Source organism: Melozone crissalis, unplaced genomic scaffold (assembly GCF_028551555.1).
Source record: "Melozone crissalis strain CALT ecotype California unplaced genomic scaffold, PUWL_Pcris_2 ptg000023l_1, whole genome shotgun sequence".
Classification (NCBI taxonomy): domain Eukaryota; kingdom Metazoa; phylum Chordata; class Aves; order Passeriformes; family Passerellidae; genus Melozone; species Melozone crissalis.
The window spans coordinates 23,310,372-23,332,097 of NW_026535801.1; the positions used below are offsets into that span (position 1 = coordinate 23,310,372).

General features: G+C 38.2%; 1 protein-coding gene across 1 annotated transcript in view; it reads right to left on the reverse strand.

Annotated features, from left to right (window-relative positions):
• SCN2A (sodium voltage-gated channel alpha subunit 2) overlaps positions 1–21,726 on the reverse strand; it is a 73,565-nt gene that overhangs the window by 46,759 nt on the left and 5,080 nt on the right. The window contains exons 2-4 of the mRNA XM_054277675.1: positions 6,228–6,547; positions 3,054–3,174; positions 485–572 (exon numbers count right to left, since the gene is read on the reverse strand). Coding sequence (XP_054133650.1) covers positions 485–572; positions 3,054–3,174; positions 6,228–6,494 — 476 coding nt within the window. The 5' untranslated portion in view covers positions 6,495–6,547. The remainder of the gene's footprint in view (positions 1–484; positions 573–3,053; positions 3,175–6,227; positions 6,548–21,726) is intronic.

Genomic DNA, 21,726 nt, shown 5'->3' on the forward strand with positions numbered 1-21,726 from the left:
CAATGATTAACTAACCATTTCAATACTTTTTTAATGGCTCATTCTGCATACAAGTTTTCCATTGTTAGATTGGTTCTGGTAAGAGAAAGCTGCACAGTGACCAACACAGCCATCCATAAGATAATTCCTTTATGTGTAACAGTTATTGCAACAGAGATGAAAGACTGCATTTCCCTGCATTCTTGCACAGATGTGATATAGAACACAGTCAAAAATATTTATAATCCACTATTTCTTTATGATCATAAGAATAGCTTTCCTTACATTTTCCTTCTAGTACTGCAAACAGAGGAAGGACATTAAAGAACTTGTCATGACAAAATTATATGTATTTCATGTTACAGCAAAGGAAATAGCATCAGAACAGCTGCTGATAGGATATCCCAACAAGGTAGCTGCTGCCAGGGGAAGCCATCCTAATATAATTTACAGCAGTTTATTTCTGATTATTGGATATTATTCAGAGAAAATCCATTTAACTTACTCTACATTCTTTGTCCAGTCTGGAGGGTTACTCATGGTCATAAATACGCAGTTGGTCAAAATAGTGCACATGATAAGCATGCTGAATAATGTAGGCTAAGAGTTAAGGAACATAAGCCAGAAAATGTCACAAAAAGAGCATCAAATACACACTGCTTTGGTAGATTTTTCACTATCAGGAGCTATCTATTCCTCTACTGCTCTTTTAATAGCCAGGGAAAAGCCCTGAATATGTTAAAGCTTTCATTCCCTGTTTTATAGCCACAAGAGAGCAATCACATACTAAAAAGTAGAAAATCTAAAAGGTATTTTAAAAAAGCACTCCAAGTCTAAAATATTTTTTCTTATTGAACAGAAATGTCACCCTTTGAAGTATTAGCTTCTAATTTCATGGAATAACACAAAAAGTATTTCTTTTAGATTATCTAGAAAAATCAGAACTGCTTCATGCATTCAAAGAAATGAAAAATACATTTTCTTCACTTTAATGTTTTATCATAAAATTAGGCATGTATCAACATTTTTCCTTATCACTATGATACACTGAAAGCTAGCTGCCACATAATAGGAGAGAACATAGGGAAATCTTAGTGAGAAAGTATTCTCTTGCCGTTATTTCATGTATGACTTTTGTAATATAGATGCTTTTGGGAGGAGAAGGCACATGTGATTCTCAAAAACATAAATCCAAATAGAATTCCAGAACAGGTCCATGTCACTCTAAATCTACAACCTTTTATTCTCAGAACTGCTGACATTCTTCTAATATACAAAAAAAACACAACCATCAAAATGAGAACCATGCAGATGAACCATGAAACGCCCACATGATGGCACCAGCACCTAAAGCTAGAGAGAGGACAAAGCTCGAGTCTGAGAACAGCTGCAGGTTCATGTGGTGCTCCTAAATAGAAATCCAAATACAATGGGGTGAGAAGTACTGTGAGGTTCCCCTCGAAAACTTTTCTTTGCATGTCTATGCTAATAAAAAAACCTTTAAGCGATAATGATACCTCTACCTTCTGAGCTGTCAAAAAACTGTGGCATCATACTCAACAATCCTTTGGGGTTTCTGTGCAATGAATATATTTTAAATCCTTTATGAGAACCCAGCTTTCCTTTATGGAATTTACATATGAACAGAGCAAAAGAGAAATAAATATTTTTTTTTAATATTAAAAACCCATGCTACAAGTGTTTCACCAGCCTGTACTTTACTTTACATAGGCTTTCAAAACCCTTTTTGATGAAATGTCCACTTGGAGTTGCAGATCCTCACTATGTTTTCATTAGTGGAAAAATAATTATAATATACCTTACCATAAATTTAAACAACATGTTTTAGAATTCTGACTTTGGTGACTAGCCCTTCACCACCACCTCAGTGCCACAATCTTCTATTATTCCCCATAACTCAATATAATAATGCTTCAGAATATGGTAAAGAGTGTCATATAAATGAAAAATAATTATTTGTAGTGGCACCTGTAGCAAAAAAATTGAAAATAGGCTATGTAGTATCATGATTGTTTTGGAAGTCATTTGTAGGCTAGGCATTGATAACAATGTCTAACAGATACCAACCATTGTAATTGTCAGTCTTCCAGTATACCAAGACTGAAAAAAGTCCTTTCAAAATTTAGTCTACATAATCTTGGGATCCCTATATGCAATGCTAACACAAAGCTACTTTCAGTGTGCTTATGTTAGACTTCTGTAAATACAAGTGTGCAAACATTTGTATTCTTTCCTTATTAAGTAAGCTTGCTTTCTGAAGTCAATGACCTCATGTCTCATATTGGTATTTGGGATCAGACCAGTGGGATGCCTACTATAGTCTGCTATTAAAACACAGAAAAAGGCAAAATAATAGTTAAGTAATTATAATAATTTAGCTTTTCAAATCTCTACCTGCAATTGGAAATCTCATGACCTTCTTGAAGACTGAAATTAAAACATCAATAGGCTTACAAGTGTATAATGCAATAATGATCAAGAAATAAAACAGACAGGTGGGATACATACAAGACTGAGAATGAATAACAAAACAAAAAATCTAAGATGTGTTATGAATCTATCTTTCTGTAAGTGTTATCTGAATCAGAAAATGAAAAGAAATAATGAAACCATATTTTTACTAAATACTCATGCAAGCACAGATCTGGGATCAAAGATTTGATTTTAATATACAGTGTCAGGGAAGAACTGAAAGTATTCCAAGCAATATATCTGCAGTTTATGAAAAATGTGGAGGAGGGGAAAGATGAAAAAAAGATGTGAAGATTACAGAAAAAAATAAGAGGGAAGGAAAAATTATGTGGGGGAAGAAAGAAGATTCAGAAATTGTAAAGGACGATGACTGGTTGTCTGGCTTCTGGTATTACTATATTAGGATCCAGCAATGAAATGAAAAAGGAGAATGAGAAAAAGAACAGAAGACAGAAATAGTAGAGAGAAGAGGGACAAAGCACTACCGATCACATTGATCCTGGGACATGTGCCAGAGAATGATTTAAATACTAAGTAACATCTCATTCATTACAGTTTTAGACTAACCACTTGAAAAGGATATGAATGTACCAAAATCTTAATAGCTATTTTTCTAAGAGGATTGAAAGGAGTTAACATGTACAGGGCAGAGGTGGCACTGAATCGGAATATTGCCTTCCCTTTATTTAATACTATAAAGGTCTGGAAAAAGAAAAAAAGAATGAAAACAGGCATTTAGAAGATACCAAGTTACAAACCCTGAATCATTTTCATTTCATCATTAATCATATTTGTTCAATATGCTCTATTTGCATTGACACAATCCCCTTGTCCAGTTCACACATTGTAGCATCCAGCCAAATTACTATATATACAATTAAATGGACACTTAAATGCATTAATAAAGGAATCATAAGTGATCCTGATGTTACTAGCTTGTAAACAGAGACAAGTATGAAAGTAATGTAGGCAATATTTGGAGAATTAGCATACTTTTTGTACTGTATAATATATACACTGAGGTGTGTAACTGTAACCAAAATGAGAGCCATTAAAACTTCAATCTCTAAATCAAATAACCAGCTTAAATTATCAAATCAAAGTACTAGGACAAAAGTAACTCAAAGTGATCTAAGTTTTAAGTGATCATGAAAATATGGAAATCAAGAGAGTTCAATAACCATTTTTGAACATAACACTAATTTTTGCTGTACTTAATTTTTGCTGTACTCTGAGAGCAATGTATTACTCCCCTTTTCAACTATTGCTTGTGATAGTTCTGTACGTGCCAATCTATTTTCCTTGTCATATTTTACTTTCACCTAATACAGAATTCACTCTATTCATTGTATCCAGGTATTTTCACACTCTCCACAGTTTCAGCAATAACTCATGTATATTATCAACATTTAAAAAAAACATTTTTTAAATGTAACAGTGCTTTTAAAATCCAAGCAATAAAGAATAAAACCTGTACTTTTTTTTTTTTTAATTGTGTTGATTCCAACACATCTGGGGAAAGTCCTGTCTACTTCCATAATGTTTTCTTTCTACACATGGATGAGTTTCATGCTTTTGAAAGGAAATGGATCTAGATAGCATTGTGGCAGTCCTAGGAAGCCCAAAGGGCACATAAGCCATGCAGACCTGGAACAGTGCCAGCAGCCATGATCTAACTCAACTGAAATTAGAGGGCAGCATTTGTCAAGATTATGCTCTACTTTCTGAGCAGGTGTGGCAAATAGAGCAGCACAAAACACAATGCCTCTCTCTGCCTGAAATAATAAATTATAAATTATAAAAATCAGTGGTTCCAAACTTAACACATTTGCGTTCTCCCATACTTAGTGATTCTCAAGCTGTACTTTGATCATTTATTGTACTGGAGTCTGTAACATGCTCTTTACTAGAGATTTTTCAACTCTCTTCCTATTGGTCCTGGAGTTAATAAAAACAGGACTTCTAATAATCAGAGCTCTTATGTTTTCTTTCCCCTTTACTCTGCCAAACCTCTGATGAAGTAGCATTTGTGTTATGCTGACTCATCAAGTTATGCTAAAAAATGAAAATGGAGCCTGACCCAAACATGATGTTCAAAATATGCAAAGAATGCTAAGAAAAATAATAGGAGAAATTATGATTGCAACATACAGCTTTAAGTCTTGCTTTGCCTACTGGAAACCACAATGCTTGTCATGAAAAGATCATGACAACTGCTATGCATTTCTCAATCAGGAACAAGCAATTCAGCAGGATTTTACTTCACATCCACACTTAATTGCAGAATTACTCTTCTAGTTTCCAAAGCATGATGATACATGCTCTAACTTTAGGACTTCTGGCACTGAATTTAGATTTTTACTACTACAGAATGTGGAAAGAACTAAGGAAAGGAATCAGTACTTTGACCCAAATTCTATTTGCCTTCCAGACTTCAACAGGGTAAATCACTTGAGTAAAGGGAGCAAAACATGATAACTATTGAAAACCTTGTTTTCAGATTTAACTCATGATTCTCCATACATGAATTCAGTTTTAGAAATCCTGCAATGAACATTTAAGGCACAATCGATTTTTTGAGCTATTCTGCTTAGTTATTCATGGTATGCCTATATTGGTATTATTTCAACATACTACTGATGAGGCATACCCCTAATTCCTGCAGGAAATATCTTCATTTGCATTTTTTCTCTTAGTCTGAGTTTGAATCATAACAATTCTTGGAATCTTTCTTCACTTTTCTTTGAAGCAGTTTCTTCACTTTCATGGGTTTTGTTTTTGTTAGTTAGCTAGTTTCCACGGGAAAGAAAAGAAAGCAGGAGAAAAAAAAAATGAAAACAAAGGGAAAAAACCCCATTTCCTCTTTACTAGTAGAATAATGAGACTGCAATACGTATGATGCCAAAATCAAAGGGACTGAAAATCTGGAGGAAACCCAAGGCCATCTGGACACTAGTCTAAAGTTCAACACTTTTGTGCTGGCCACAGCAGTTGTTGTTACTTTAAATCAAAGCAAATATGTGGATTGTTGTTGTTTTGTTGGGTTTTCTTAAGTAACATCTCCATAAAAATAATTTTTTTAAATTATGTAACATTCTGTCAACACTCCAAGTGCAATTGCTACCTCCACTTTATTTATGTCCCTCTTTAGAACACCTCCTCTTTGAAAACAATCCTAGTACAAAATAGAACTGGATAAGAAAAATTTTTCACCCAGACTAAGTTGGATATATGATGCCTCTACAGAATAAATATGGATCAGGATGATCATCATATCCTGAGAAATTATCTTTACATACTTCCCCATCCTTCCCAGTGACATGAGAATGCAACCTAAACTTTTCACAACAGTGAAGAAATCTAGTAGGAGGATGTGTAGCTACCTTTGAGATAGATTTCATATTGAAGACCTGCTCCTTTCACAACTATAACATAGCAATTAGTAATTATTCTAATGATAAACCCTCTGTTGCTACTTCAATTCTCTTGTGTGTAAAACACTGAAAGTTACAGGTTTTAATAAAATCCCAGGTTTATTAAAAAAAAAAAAAAAAGTGCATCTCTACTTATCTATAAGGTCCCACAAGCATTACTAATTTCTGTTCTTAGAGTGGAGATTTCTGCCAATCACATCAGCTGTCGGGGGAATTATGGTATGGAAGCTCTAGATCAAAAATAATAGAAATACTATGTCTTTGAAGGATTGTTTATTATTTATTTTTCTTAAAGTCTGATGGAAATACTTTTACACTCACCTTTTTATTGATATAATATGGGTCCAGGTCTTCCAAGGGCTCGGACACCATTCCTGGAGGTATGTCACCGTAAATAAATGGCAGTGTCTTTCCTGCCTCCAAGTCACTGTTTGGCTTCGGGCCGTCTTCATCATCATCATCTTTGCGTTCTTGTTTGGATTTTTGAGCTTTCTCTTCATTGATACGCTGTTCAATAGCTGCAAGGGATTCTCTTGTGAAGTAGCGGAAGCTGTCGGGTCCTGGTGGTACCAGCACTGATTGTGCCATCTTTTCATCCTGCACCTCTTAATTACTGCTTAGCCTCTCTCATAAAAAAAGTGCTAAAAAAAAAAAAAAAAAAATAAAAAAAAAAACACAGAAAAAATTTAGAACAACACAGCTACCAACAATGCAAAGTAATATACCATCACAGAATTTTGTGGGGGACATCTTGTTAATTTCAGTAATTATCATCCAAGAGGAGGCTGCTGTGAAATGAATTTTTAAATTTGTTTTTATTTCAAGACAAACCATTTTCCTTTGCAGCTTGCCTCTTAGTGTTGTCTCAGAGGTATCAATTCTTAAAGCATTTAGTTTAAAATTCACTTAGTGCTTGCACCAATAGATTGTCAATTCTACAGGCTGATAAAAAAAAGTCACATACAATACAATAACATCTTTTGCCTTTATCAAGGGTAATCCATTCCCATGAATCAAGTGGGAGATATTTTCCATTACATTCAGCGTGAGGAATCAACAGTTCTGAAGTATTTGGTTCAGCGTTGAGTGAGACTCCAGACAAGGTAGCTCCTTATTACCCTGAAAGCTATATCTTGGACCAGTCCTCCCTCTACCTATATGGACCAGAAATTACTCTTAGAATCCACTATTGCCACGTAAGGCCAGAAGGATCAATTGAAAACAATACAAGATACTCCTTCTCTCTGAGTACAAATACGCTGCCTTTGCTGAACTGCCAGCTCAGGAAACAATGTTCAGGCATAAGCACCTGTATTCAGATCCCCTGCTTGGCAACACACTGTGCACTGGAAGAATTGCTGAATTAAACAAAACTGATTCTTAATCATTACATCCCACACTTAGATCTTTTACATCTGATATCATATCAATTATATATATATTTCACAAATTTCACCAGCAAGCGCAGGGTCATCTCTTCTTAATGAAGAAGAGGCAGGCAGTTCAGTTAGAAAGAACAGTGGAAAATATTCCCAATGCAAATACTTTGATCTGAAATTGCAAACAGGCTATCTGCTGCAGCCTACAAGAATTTTTCTCAAGCATCCTTCTGAGTAAGCATATTAAAAATATAGCAAATGCAATAAAATAACAAATTCTGAGTAAGACAATATACCCAGAAATAATAATCAGATTAAAATGATACAAAAGTTTGAATATAATCAGCCTGATCCTTTTTACTGTCTCACTTAGCACACATACCTCGGCACAGCCGCAACAAATTAATATTTTTGAAGGCTGTTAAATAAGCTGCAACATGATGCTTGCTCCTCCTTTTCAACCATATGCACACAGCCACTTACACCTACACAATCCACACAGATCCCAACTCCTGCAGGTCTCCCTGTGAGCATGCTCTTCCACTGCAGGCAAATGCACCTGGTGCATTCTGTCATGGACGGTCTGTACCAAACTGCTGCTGGAAGCTGCACTCACCACCAGCAGCAGAAAGGTTCACTAGGAAAATGAAAGTGGTCCTACAGCAGGATCCTGTTAGATTTTATTTCTAATTACAGAAGGGGAAAGAAAAAAAAGAAAAAGCATAATTCTGTTTTAATACTGCAGGAAACAATTAAAAATTCATTACCAGTGAAGAATCTTGCAGTTATGTGGGTTTGGAATGGCACCAGGGAAGACTGCAGTTAAAATTCCATCATGCCTTTTCCTTTTTTTTTTTTCCCTTTCTTCTTCTTTTTTTTTTTTTTTTTTTTTTTATTCTCCCTTTACAGACCACACCTAACTTCCTGCTGAAGGATCCTGGTTATTGAAGTAAAGTCTGGCATTTCCCGTGTGAGCCTACTAAGTGCTGTAACTCTTATTACCAGTAGATGGTACTGATATATACTCATAAATTCTTAGAAATGGTAAAGAATTTTTGCATGCTTGCGTTTACTTAAACTGAGACTCTTGCACTAAAATATATGATTTTATATAACCAGTCAAGTCTCAAGATTCTCAAAAATTCTTTTGAATACATAGCAGCTACTGCTGATGTGAGCATAGCTGTTAAAACTGTCAAAGTGTGAAAGAAAGAAAGTAGGAGGGATAGCGAAGTAAGAAAAATCAAAAAATGGAGGTTACACAGGCAGAGTATAACCTAAGCAATGGCTGAAACTGTATTATCAGCAGTCTGGATTATTTTAAACAACAGGTAGTGCAAATATTCTAAAATAAATGCATACAATAAGTTCACTGTGCATTCTTTCTGAATGCGGATCGGCCAGCAAAGGGAGGGAAGGAGGGCACTTCTGAGTGTTCCCTGCAGCAGAGAGATCCTGGACACAAGTCAGCTATTCTTGCTCCCTGCTGCAGCAGGTGGTTGGGAGCACTGTAAGCCACTCTCTGTGGCAAATCAGTAAAACACCCCCTTTGGGCCTCACTCCACCAAAACACCATCCTACTTCTTTCCACCCTTCTGCTTGCTCTGTATTTTCCATGCCTACCAATTTTCATACTTTTTCCCCCTGCTGCACCAATAAAACATTTTTATCTCTCTCCTGCCTCACCATCAACCTTCTGCCCTTCCCTCCTTCTTTCACACATTTCACACTCCTTCCTTCTTCCAAACTTTTCAAGCAAGACACATTGCTGTATCCACACGTTCAGACCTTCTGGCAGTCATTTACTCTCTGCTGTCTCCTTTCCTTCAGCCACAAAAAGGACAAAAAAAAAAAGGTGTGAAAACTAATAAAAAGCAAAGGGTCAATCTAAAGTGAGAGATGTTGGAGAAGGAATTAATAGAGTGGCTGAAGAAGCAGCACTGTGGCTTTGAAAAACAGTGAAGAGAGGAGAAAATATTGATAATTTTTTCCTTTTGTAATCGTAGTGACAGAATGAAGAGTCTGACTAGGTCAAAATAAGATTATTGAAATTTTCAGCAACTAAGACAAAATGTGCCAAATGAGAACTATAATTGAACCACATCAAAAGTATTGATTTGGTTTTGATTAATTTAAATATTACACAATATGTTAAATAATGTTACAAGTGTTTTTAGAAAAGTGTTTCATTCTATAGGGGTTTCTATTTTCACAGATGATTCAAAGAAATAAACAAATAGTTTACAAATAATTCCATGAAACCAATTTTTTGGTTAAGAAGCTTGGGATGAAAACTCCTGGCTGTCTCTAATTAGGACTACAGTTTACTTGTGGCTGTTTTGAACTCTCAGAATAAGACGATTATGAGGCAGCACAGATCCACTGGAGGAGTAGAAAAGCTTCTAACTACAAAAGCATTTTGATTATTTGTTTGTATGTATATGCAACTGCTTATGTATGAAAGTTACAGTAAACCAAGTAACTGAAAAGCTGGGCTAATTCACACAATATGGAAAAGGTGCCTCATTCTTCCATTAATAGTAAATTAAGTGAAAGCATCTGATTATTTGTTTCTTATTGTAAGGGCCTGAAATTACCAGAGATCTCATTTTGATTCCAGCAGTGCTATACAATCTACAAGCACAGTGTGAGGAAGGACAGCAAAAAGAGAAGACAAAAAGGAAATAGCCAGGGGACATTGTATCCCATTGCCTTAAAGGCTTGGGTCTACAGTCTTATTAGGCTGTAAGGAAAAATGAACAAGTATTTTGGAGAGACAGACTACACAGGAACTGCAATATCAGCTATGCAGTCTAAAAGAAAAATATACATACTTCTAAAGAAGAGACAACAGTAATACATCTAGAGAAGCTTGTAACAATCCTTACAATATATTAGATATTACACATAGCTATAGTAAATCTAACAGATAAAATTATTAGTGATAAAAGGGAAAATTATTAAATCAAATAGAAAATATCAATGAAAACCCAATCAAACATAGTCTATGTTTAAGAACTATTGTGTGAACATGGTAAAAAAATTGCCTAAAACATAAACATGAAACAAGAATAGCAATTCTGGTAATAAGTCATTCCTACTGCTGTCTAGCTTCCCACCTACAACCATGGGTATATTTTATGAAGAATTTTATCACTGACGGTATCCATCTTCTCTCTACTGTGGCATGTGTGAAAGCTTGAAATGGACCTTGTCATTTACTCATCTGGTAAAACACAAGGCCCACCGAGAGGGTAGAGATGAAGAAGTGTTCAGTGTCATATGTAAAGAAACTCTACATCAGGGTGAATGATTTTTTACAGAACAGAGCCAAGAGAAACCTCCAAATCTTTTCCTGATGTCCCAAGAGCCTTCATTTACAGACAATCCTGATTAATAAAATTAGAAGGAAAATAGATTACCAGTTTTCCCCTCAGATATGTCTAAAAAACAGTCTTTGTTCAATGGCAAAGCAAAGCATTAAAATGCACAACTGGCAACCGGCCATCATTCTCTGTGGTTCGGTGATCGTTTTACTCTCCAGCTGTGTGTCCCTGTACGATATTAGATTGTCCCTAATTGCATGACTTTTCATTTATAGTTCTGAATTTCATCTTGTTCCACTAACACCAGTCATCAAGCTCATCTAGTCCTTTCTGTATAACAGCTTGCTCAGTCTTTGACAACGCCTTACAACTTTGTGATAGGAGCAAATTACATTGGCATATTTCCATTTCTTTGCTGAAACAATAAATTAAATTTTAAATAAAATCTGTCCCAAATTAAAACAGTGGCAAGCAACTTTGACCAAAGCATAGGTTACTGTGATACTTGCTGTAGTTTGCAAAATATGTTAATACTACTTTAAGACCTTTAAACCTAAAAACCCAATGCCATTAATTTTATGCTCTAAAATAAAACAGTATTTTAATTGTAAGAGCAAAAGAGACCTAAGTGGAGCTTTTTCTTCTTGTAAATAGTATCCATTTAATTGAATACATTGAATCTAAAGAACTCCTGTCACCTCTTCCCTCCATGATACTTACAATTCTTACTATACTACTAAATTAATCATGGTGATCTGGGTAACTGAAAAACATGTTTGCTAGCTTTGAGATGACATGAAACTGGGAGGGCTACAAGTAAAGTAGAGGATAGTATTAGAATTTAAAATGTCCTGACAAACAACAAAATGGGCTCAAAAAGAGATGCAATTGAAGAAATTGAAGTTCTACATTTTCTACTTAGACAATATGGAAAGAATTCAGACCACAGAAATAAAACATCCAAGGAAATGTAGGATCCATGAGACCCTACAGCTGAAAGCTTCCAGGGAGATGCAAGATTTGAGCTCTTTCTGTCTTAACTTTACTTTGAAAAGATCAATTGAAGACGCAATGACTGTCTTTATATGTCCAAAAAGCTTTTCCAAGGAAGCAAAGGAATTTGTTTTCTTTTTATCTAACATCCGGATAAACAGGTTGTTGTGTTAAACTGCAGCAAGAGGGTTTGTTAGCAAAACTTTTTACCTGTGAAAAAAGAGAATTAACAGAGTAGACATATGACAATTTTTCAAGGACTTTAAGAAAAGCTAGACCTCAGAGGAAAAAGATCAGTAGTGAGTGTGATTTTTGTAGCAAAACTGATCAGAATGAGAATCAAGAAACTTGTAATAGGCCTCCACTGTTTTAGGGTCTTAATAATTGTAGGTTTCTCATTGTTTAGTGCTGCTTCATCTGTCATGTTTTTTCCCAGGCCTAAAGGAAGCTGTCAGCACTCCACGGAACTGCATGAAAGATTGCGTAACATGGGATTGCCCTGTTGGAAGGTGGAAGGTTTAGAGCTGGTGCAGTACCTCTGCTAAGATTTATGTTTTCACTGCTTCACTGCTGAAATTAGACAGCAAATAAACATCAGTCCTCCTGTGCCTGAGGTTTGCGTGTCTCATACAATGCTCCACTGTCTGTTCAGTAGCCACAGCTGAGACAGAGTTCCCTTCATACAATATCAATGTACTGAACTGTGCACTTTGAACAGCAGGTGCTCCTGCAAAACAAATCTTTCCAAATGGCTCTACAAGAGCTATATAAAAACACAGTTTCCTACACATTTTCCAACATTTTAGATGGATGTATAACTAGCAAGTCACCTTTGAAAATGCAGTTACTTGAAACCTTAAGCCAATATGAGATAGTTCTGTCAGAAAGGACAGATGCAATTTCCACCCACTCTTACCCTGCTCACTTCCCACTGTGTTGGCCTGAGCTTTTCTGCACCTCTGCATTTTAGCCAGATCAGCCTACTAGTCTGACTGAAAACTGTAAATAACTGGGCAGATTTCAGAAAGATCAAAGAGCTGATGCATCGCACTTCAGAAAAGGATTTAGGAGTCTTAATGTCTCGAGATGTCCTCTCACTTTAGTGTGAAAAGGACTAGCTGGCTACCTTCAGTGTCCACCAAATTGTAGTGCTTCACCTAAGTGCAAGCTCAAAAGGCTTAAGGCACCAGAAAATGAACGAATGGATCTCCAGAGCCTGAACAATGGAGCAGAACAGGGCCCTAACAAATATTGGCACAGATCCTTTACTTGGTATAGAACCCAGTATAAGCAGAATAAAAAGGCAAAAAGAGTCACTAAAATGCCTAAATGCTAGCAAATCTAAGGCTACCATTGAGTTACAGCAGCCTCAGGATTGCTCTTCCAAGATCAGAAAGTGACCAGGATCACCTGTTTCCTTTCAACATGGACATCAGGACAGCATTTTAAGAAAAATGTGCAGCAAGGATCATATAATGTGAAAACAGATATACAAAAATCCATACTAGAAAAGTTTGGGAGTCCTTCAAATCAATTTTTTTACTCTCTTTAAAACTTATTTCAGGAAACTATCCATAGGTCTCTGGCAAGATGTACTTCAAAGAATTATTTTTTAAAAATTGGTAAAAATCAGTTACTTGTTATCTTTAATTATTGTTAAGCAATAATTGGAAATTATTTGCATTTGTTAAAGTTAAACCATTTTCCTCTTTTATCAGAAATGGCCTTTGAAAAATTGCTGCTTTTCAATCAAATGTCAGTGCACGAACAAAAAAGCTACTTGTCTTTCCAGATGAGAGGCCCTTAAATCCTTCCTTCTAGTTAGACAATTAGACAATCTGGATTCTTCACTTGATGAAAATACCATTCTTAACTTTTTTATTTACTACAGTGAGATAAGCTTTCTGCCAGACTGTAATGATCTCCTCCAGTGCTCCTTGACCACAGGAAAAAACCAAGGCTGACTTAAGAAAGGTTCAAAACAACAGTTCAAGTTTCCCTTGACAAAAAGAGAAATACTGTCTCCAAATCAAACAGCAATGTGGGAAGACAATGCAAGAGTATTCACCAAATCCCTAATGAAGCTGATTAAGTGATTACAGCCTTTCAGCTATCTAGCTGCAGTGGGCTCCTCTTCAAATCAATTTTTGCCCTGATACACACAGTGAGAAACAATCCCCACAAGTAGAGTCCTGTGTGTCAGGCTAGAGATATATCCATTTTTAGTGTGTTTGTGTGGGGAGAGTGAATATACAATTCAAAGATGTAATGATAAAAGAAGTGCCATATGTATGGGATGAGCTAGATATTTCCAGATGCCAGAATAGGAGAATGTGCTGACTACTTATGCTGTTAATAAAACATGCTGTGATTTCTTTCCTGACAAACCAGAACTCAGAATTTAGCATTCCCAGTATGGGCATTATGCAAAGATGTTTAGAATGAAATCTCCAATTAAACTTAACTACAGCATGGCTACAGAAAATTCATATATAATTTATATCCTTCTGGATACACTGCACCAGGTAGATGGGAGATTCTAACATCCCCCAAACATCTGTCTAGAAGTTTTGGATGAACAACATAAACCATTGTGGGACAAATTATTGTGGGAAATACTCTGTGATGCCACTTTTATAGCCTCTTACTGCATTCTGTTGCAAACACAACCTATGAATAAGCCTGTGCCTTATCAGTTATCGCTTACGTAAGCCCACGCTAGGCTCCGACAGGGAAGCCGGGCGACGCTTCCCTCGAGCCAGGGACAAAGGGGCACGGACCGAGCCCTCCACCGCCATGAGCTGCCGCGAGCAGCCTCCACGTCCACGCAAAACATTTCCACCCTCTCCTTGTAACCCGGCAGCGCCGACAGGGCGGGCGCTGCGGCGAGCCGGGAGCAGCGGGCAGCATGCCGGGGAGTACGGCAGGGGGAGCAGGGCGGAGCCCGCCGGGCGCCACCGCCCAGCCCGCCCCGCCGGCGGGCACCGCAGGTGCGGCAGCGAGCCGCCGCCCCGAGCCTCGGTCCCCGCCGTGGGCACAGCGAGGGGAGCCGGGCAGGCCGGTGTCGCTGGAAGCGCCGAGGCCGAGGGAAAAGGCGGCCGGGGAGGCGGCGGGGAGCGGCCGGGCTCCGCAATGGCGCGGCGCCCAGGGGAGGTTGCCAGGCAACCGGTCCGGCGGCTGCGGCACCGCGCTGTGCGGGGGGAGCGCCGCCGCCCGCGGGCCCGGGGACTCCCGCAAAGCCTCCGCTGCCGCAGGCCTGCTCCAGGGGGACAGCTGCCCCGCAGCCTCAGCCCGGCCCGGTCACACGGGAGCAGCAGGAGGGGGCGGGAGGGAGCAGGTGTTGCGGGCAGATAACGGCAGGAGAGGCACACGTGGGGGGGTTGCTGAGGGGAACCCGCCCTCCAGAGCCACCGGCGAGGGCGAGCGGAGCCCCGCCGGGCGAGGTCCCTCCCCGCTGTCCCAGGAGCCGAGCTGAGCAGCGATGGAGCCAAATTCAGGCTTTACCATCAGGGCGGGAAGAAACCGGGGGATCACCATCCCTCCTTCAGTTAGATTTGCGTGCCGTCTGTATTGGATAGAGAGTCAGCCATGCTGCCTACTGCCTGCAGCCAGCCAATTCCCCTGCTCCGGGTGGGCGGGTGTTGTGGGGCTTTTTTAAATAGGAAACGGTGACTGTAAAACCATAGAAACGGACCTAGGGAGTGGGGTGCTGGGACAGTTTTTACATCATCTCCACTCTTTTCAAGCTGTTGGTATATTTTTGATAAAAAAAATTAACCTCATCCGCTACATGCAAAACCCTTGGGTTTTGACTTGTTATATGTGAGAGGACGTGAGGGTGTACATGTCCTATTTGTAACTTTGCAAATTAAAGAGAACCTGGATCCGAACGGAGCATTTTCTAAATAGGCTTGCATTTTCAAAGATAGCTGACTAGTGACAAACAAAACTGCCTGTTAAGAAACTTCCAAACCCAAAACACAATAGGCACAGAAAGCGTGAGGACCATCCCACATGGGGGAAAGAAATATCTCCATGGATAACAGATGAGAATTTCTCCCCCGGGAACTGTACTGACGCTGACAGGCTCCCTGCAGCTGCACAGCACCAGCTGCCAAGGGGCTCCTGCAGGAGTTAATGCAGCTTGAAAGAAGCATTAACTCCCTGGATATCTATCAACCTTCAAGGGCAGGATGCCACAAAATGTTTCCTCATAAGCACTACTCATGCCCCTACTATGTAGCTGCACCTGGAAACACATCAAGGTCTCTAAAGGAGATAGAATCACATGCACAAAAAAACACAACTACAAAAAAGCACATCTACACAGTACAACTTCCTTTCTCATTCATGGTCCCCACCAGATTCCCTTTGCCACTGGAATGGAAGAGCTGGCTTTGTTTCAGTAAAGTGCCACTTCAAATAAACTAGAAGCAAAGTGGTTTCACTGATTCTGGAAAATAAGTCACAGATGAGGTCCCATATTTACTTTTAAATATTCTTTTAGTCTTATGATGGTTTATGGTTAGCGGCTCTTACTATATCCTTAGGGACAGAGTGCAGATGGGTTCAAGCCAGCTACTAGTTACAAGTTGTGATGTCTCATGCTAATTGCAGATGGGGCTGATGGTACTGTTTATTACTGAGATACTTGACATTGACCTATCCGTTTTCCTTTTATTTTTTCTTCTTCCTCTCTTGCTCAGTTATGCTAAACTTGAAGTGCTGGGGCTAAAATTGTACATTTTTGCCTCAGACCAATTTTTGGAGGGAAGCTTCAACTCAAATGAGACTATTTCTAAGAAAAAGGCAATGTATAAGTATTTACCCTTAAAATTTTATAGCTACCAATTTTCAAAGCATGAATAAGTCACATTTTGAGTTTGGGACTTTTTCTTTTGGACTAGTATCTATAATAATTGCCTAGAGTTGAAAATTTTTGAAAAATTAGTTTGCATCTATTTGAAAGAACACCGCAGAGATTTAAAAGTGTGAAATACAGAGATAATGCATTTTTCTGTTTATGTTTCATTGTCCATCTGAGGGCATTTTCCTTCAACTGAAGTCTGTATTTGTGGACTCTGCTGACCCAGGAATTCTTTCATCTCTTTGTTCTAGATCATTTTTATGTTCGTTATTAAAGAAACCAAAACAAAAAAGACAAGAAAAAAAAAAAAACATAAAAACCCAGAAGGAAATATAGAAAGAAAAGGGGGCATTTAGGAGAAAAGGGAGACATATCTCAGACTGAAGACCGGCAGCATAAGAAACTTCCAGGGAAATGATACGTGTAAGAACTGTCTGCCTGGATAAAGCAACTGTCTCAAAATTGGCTGCAGTAGTCCTGCAGGCTGGTTGCAGAGACGTGAAAAATTCAAAGACTTGTAGATTATTATGATCATAAAGTTCATCTAGGTTGATCAATTTGAATACAAAGGAGACCAGGCTGGGGAGCAGAAGCAGGGGGAGGAAGCAGTATAATGGAGAAAGCAGACATAGGAGAAAGCAAAAAAGCTTGGGATGAATGGGCAAGAGAGGGAATAAAAACCTGAGATAACTGGACTGGAATTAATTGGAAGGATGGACAAAAAATGTGGAAATGAGTTTACAAATGTGACAGGAGCTCTGTGAAGTATGTGTAAACATGTATTCAATAACTCACTCATATGTGTATCAATATGGTTTCCCTACAACTGTGTATGAACATGCCCATAAAAAGTCCCTATTACTGTAGGAAAAAGGACTGAAATGACAGCATAGAATTGAGGTCTGCTTTAGTTTTAGTGCATTCGTCAGGAGATACTGTAATGCAATGTTCACTGTCTGATGTAGTATACAATATGGATGAGCTCTTAAAAGCAGTGAGATTTGTTTTGGAGGAGAATTCCTTGATTCGTTGGTGCTGCACAGGCATCAGGAGAAGTGACTAGTGGGAAGGGGAAAAGAAGGATGATAACTCTGTGTCCTTCATGCAAGGTCTGTGTGCTGTTTTGGAGAACTGGCCATGCCACAAGTAGGGTTTGCCTTCTCTGGCATTGGATGCCTGTGTCTATTGGCATCTGCATCTAAGCCAATCTGAACTCCTTTCATATTTCTGGAGAAAAGTAGGTCTTGTAAAAGGCAATTCTTCTGACCTGTTTCAGATATCTACCTTAAGATGAGGCAAGTTGTGCCCTAGAAGTGCCTGTCTGTCAGGACTGACTAGAAGGGGCAAGAGATGAGTACTCAGTACTGCCTGATGGTAGGCAATTCACTCAAACTGCTGTTTTCACAAGTAGCTACAAATCATGATTTCTAGAATGTAAAGAGCCTTAATTTAGTGTTCCACAGCATACTTTTAATCTGATTTTTTAAAGTGTGAAATATTTAGTAGATCCTTTTACTTCTACACCTCCTTACTAAATATCAGCCACTTATTTTGTGCCTATTACCATTCCTCCCATTTTGTGTTTTAAGAAGCAGAACCACATGTGTTTTGGGAACCAGAATAACATATGAAAATATATGGGGTCTGCATTCTGATACACATTGACAGAGACGGGAGAAAATTGTATATTCCTGTTGTAATACTGAACAATATTTATTAATTACTGTAATTTTAATGGTTTTTATGTATTACAGTTCTGCGAACTGTCCAAAGTTTCACACTACAGGCATGTCTACAGCTGAGTAACTATGTATTTTAAATGAAGATGTCATCAGTGGGAGACACATAAGACTGGATGCATATTCAAAATTTGGCAACCAAAAGGGAAAAATTAAACCAACCAGCATGAAATTACATCCTATGATGAGTAATATGGTTGTTGATTTGTGCAGAACGCGGCCAAATGGTTATATAGGATTCCCAGACCATCATACAGGAACTGTTAGAAAGCTTAACAGCTGCCCCTTCATCCCCTCCATGTCCCATGCAAAGGCAGAGAGCAAATATCATCACTACTCCCCAGTGACCTGCATGCTTGTTTCCCTGGGTAATGAAAAGCTCAGTCAGATATATAACATTAAAAAGCATTAAACAAGTCTCTATTAAATTTAGAAGATTTCCTTTTTGCTCTGAAAGGAAACAGAGTAGTTAATTGGCCCACAATTAAATAGAAATGCCATTAAAAAAATCCTGAAACAGTTTGCCAGGCCCAGTTTCTCTTTGCCTTTTATAGTGTTCTCAAAACCTGTCATATCAAGACATAAACTGAAAATATTCTGAATGCTATGAAAACATCTTTATGGATCAATTTATCCTGAGGGACAATGTGCCTATGGCTGACACATGCAGTTAAGTAAGAGCAGGAAGGTACTATCACTATTGCATCAAGAAACTTGAAAGGCCTGAGGGACCAATGCAGATTCATAAGTGCAGGATCAGAGGGAATGGTTATGAGTGCTTACTCTGATATTCTGCCCAGTTTGGATTATACCAGTCCCCTGATTTAAAAAGAGTCTCAGCTGAAACACACCAACTTCATGAGAAACCCTTAGTAAGTTACCTTATGGCAACGTACTATTGAAATGGCATGGATGCCTTGTTTCATACTCGGACATCGCTTTCCTGGGTAGTGATGTTAGGAAAAGAAGAAGCGCTACAGAAGTATGGAAATGTGCCAGAAATGGAAATCTGGATACTTACATCATAGATCTGCCCAAAACTAATTTTTTATAGCTCCTGATTGTTTTCATAAGAGGGAGAAAACAATTAACAGCTTTAAAGTTCAGTCTCTTTTTTTAAAAAAATGCAGATGTAGTTTCAAGGTAACTTTATTAACAAAAAGGAGTGGAGGCTTGCTCATTATAATATTTTATAACTATGGGGAAAAGAAGGATTGCTGAGGACAACCTACAAAATTCTAGGCTAAAATAAAACTGCAGCAAATTGTAACCAGACTATTTGAAACTGAAATTTGTTCAGTGGAGTTTGATAATTTTTTTCCAGTTCAGAATGATTTCCTAAATGCATGGGGTTTTTTTATGTACTCAATTTGCATTTGTTGGTACGTCTGAATAAAACAACAGAGCAGATGCTGAAAACCTCCTCAGGAGAGTTTTTCCATTCCCACTATGTTTGAGCCAGCAAAACAGGTTCTGATTAGAGGGAATACAGGAGCTCCCCAAAGAGTTCTTAGAAGTATCCCTTGCTCACAGCATCACCTGCAACCTGGAGCTGTACCACTGCAAGGACGATTTCCCACAGGAGCTGCGCATACCATGCTGCTTATATCCATACAGAAACATGGATACACAAGTCAATATTTCCTTTGCAATGTATTCAACTTTTTTCATATAAACTCAATTTTTATACCCTTCTAAAATTTCTATTTCCCCCACCCTACATTTGACTGTGTTTTGCCCATCAGTCACTCTTCTCTAGATTCCCACATGATATTTCCTCTTACCACAATTCCACAGCCATTTAGCCATCCTCACAATATTTATACCAGCTCACTCCATTTCTACATCATATCCTTCATCTTTCTCACTAAGGACAGATTATTTTGAGAATGTGTGAATCCATGAACTAATTTGGAAGTGAGGTCAATACTGAGAAAAGCTATATAAACCCTTTCCCAGCAATGGAGATCACTTCTCCAGAGTTCCCAGCCTCTGCCACTCCACAGGGCAAGATATCAGCATGAGTAATAACACCCAAGTGTCCCATATAACATTAAAGGTCATCATCACCATCATCATTCCCTGAGGCTTATGTTAATTTTTTTTCCCCTGAAGAATACTACTGGAGTAAAGTATCAGATTTCTCTGGTAGGAGAAATCAGCTTAGCTTTGAGGGCCAAAGCTTTGCTTCAGATGAAAGATCCAAAAATTTCATCTGGCAAAAGCACAAGTATCTTTTTTTATGGTCACAAACATAAAGGCCATGAAGCACTTTAAATGTTAACTATTACTGAAAATAACATAAAAAATTTTGAAACAATGAGTCTTGAAAATGTTATGACTGTTGCATATGTTTAGCCAACATAACTACAAAAGCAAATTCTGCAAGATATAAAATGTTATTCTGTTGCAAAGTGACTCTTTTAAGTGTGGCCCAGTAACATGTGCTGTCTATTTCTTTCTAATAAAATTGACTTCCTTAAAGGTTTCCATCTTCCCGTTGTTTCTGAGAGTAAAATTTGGTGCTTTTCATTTCATCTATTAGTATTTTCCAGAAGCCAAATGAAAGTAGAACTCAACCTGCATCCCAGTATTTTCAAAGCATATTCTGATTGCTTCATTAGGAGAACTTTTCAGCAGTATTATTGTGGTACTTGGGATGCTGTTTACTGTCAATACTTTTGTAGTGCTACCCATTTCACAAAATGGAAACCAGGTTCTGCACTGAAAAATCTAACCTGTGTGAACGCATTTGCACAGGGTGTTTGTGCAGCCATCACCAAAGCCTCAATCTGCAAACAATCGTGCAGTGTTTGCCCCATGTCTGCTTTCAGGTTAACACAACTACAGATGGAAGATTTTTTCATCCTGCCTGGTGTCAGTACTTATCTTGTAGTTTCCATGGTTGCATTATTGACTTTCAGCAAGGAGAAAACACATGGAGCTCACACACTCTACAAATACACCTGTTAAACTCTTTGGATACAACCTTGTGTGCGACACTGCCAGTTAAAATAACTTTGCCAGAAACTTCCAGGAGGGCAGACTTATCTAACAAAGCTTGCCTTGTGGCCCAAGAAGTAGGATTTTCCACTCATTTGGCTTTGGTACAAATGTTTACTTATACACAAAATACAACTAGCTAGCTATACTTAGAGCTAGGCTGTCAAATTTCAACTATCCTGGGCAGAGACCTTGTTTCATTATAGTGCTTGTCTAGAAATTTGCCATATACTTGCCTTTAAGCACATGGTTTGTTTACCGTGTGCTGGCACCTGTTTATGTTTTGTTAACTGCAAATCTCAGTGTCTAGGCAAAGGACACTTTTTTCTAACCTTGCTCCCCACAGTTTATGATCCATGAAACTCTGGCCAGTGTTTTTCTTGAGATCACGGACTGTCAATTTTTTTGCCTTTATCTGTCTCCATTTTGTATACATGTATGGAATCCAGCTCCTAATGTATCTATTATCCTACTGAGACAAACGGGTGAGTCTAGAACACAGTGTATTGCTTT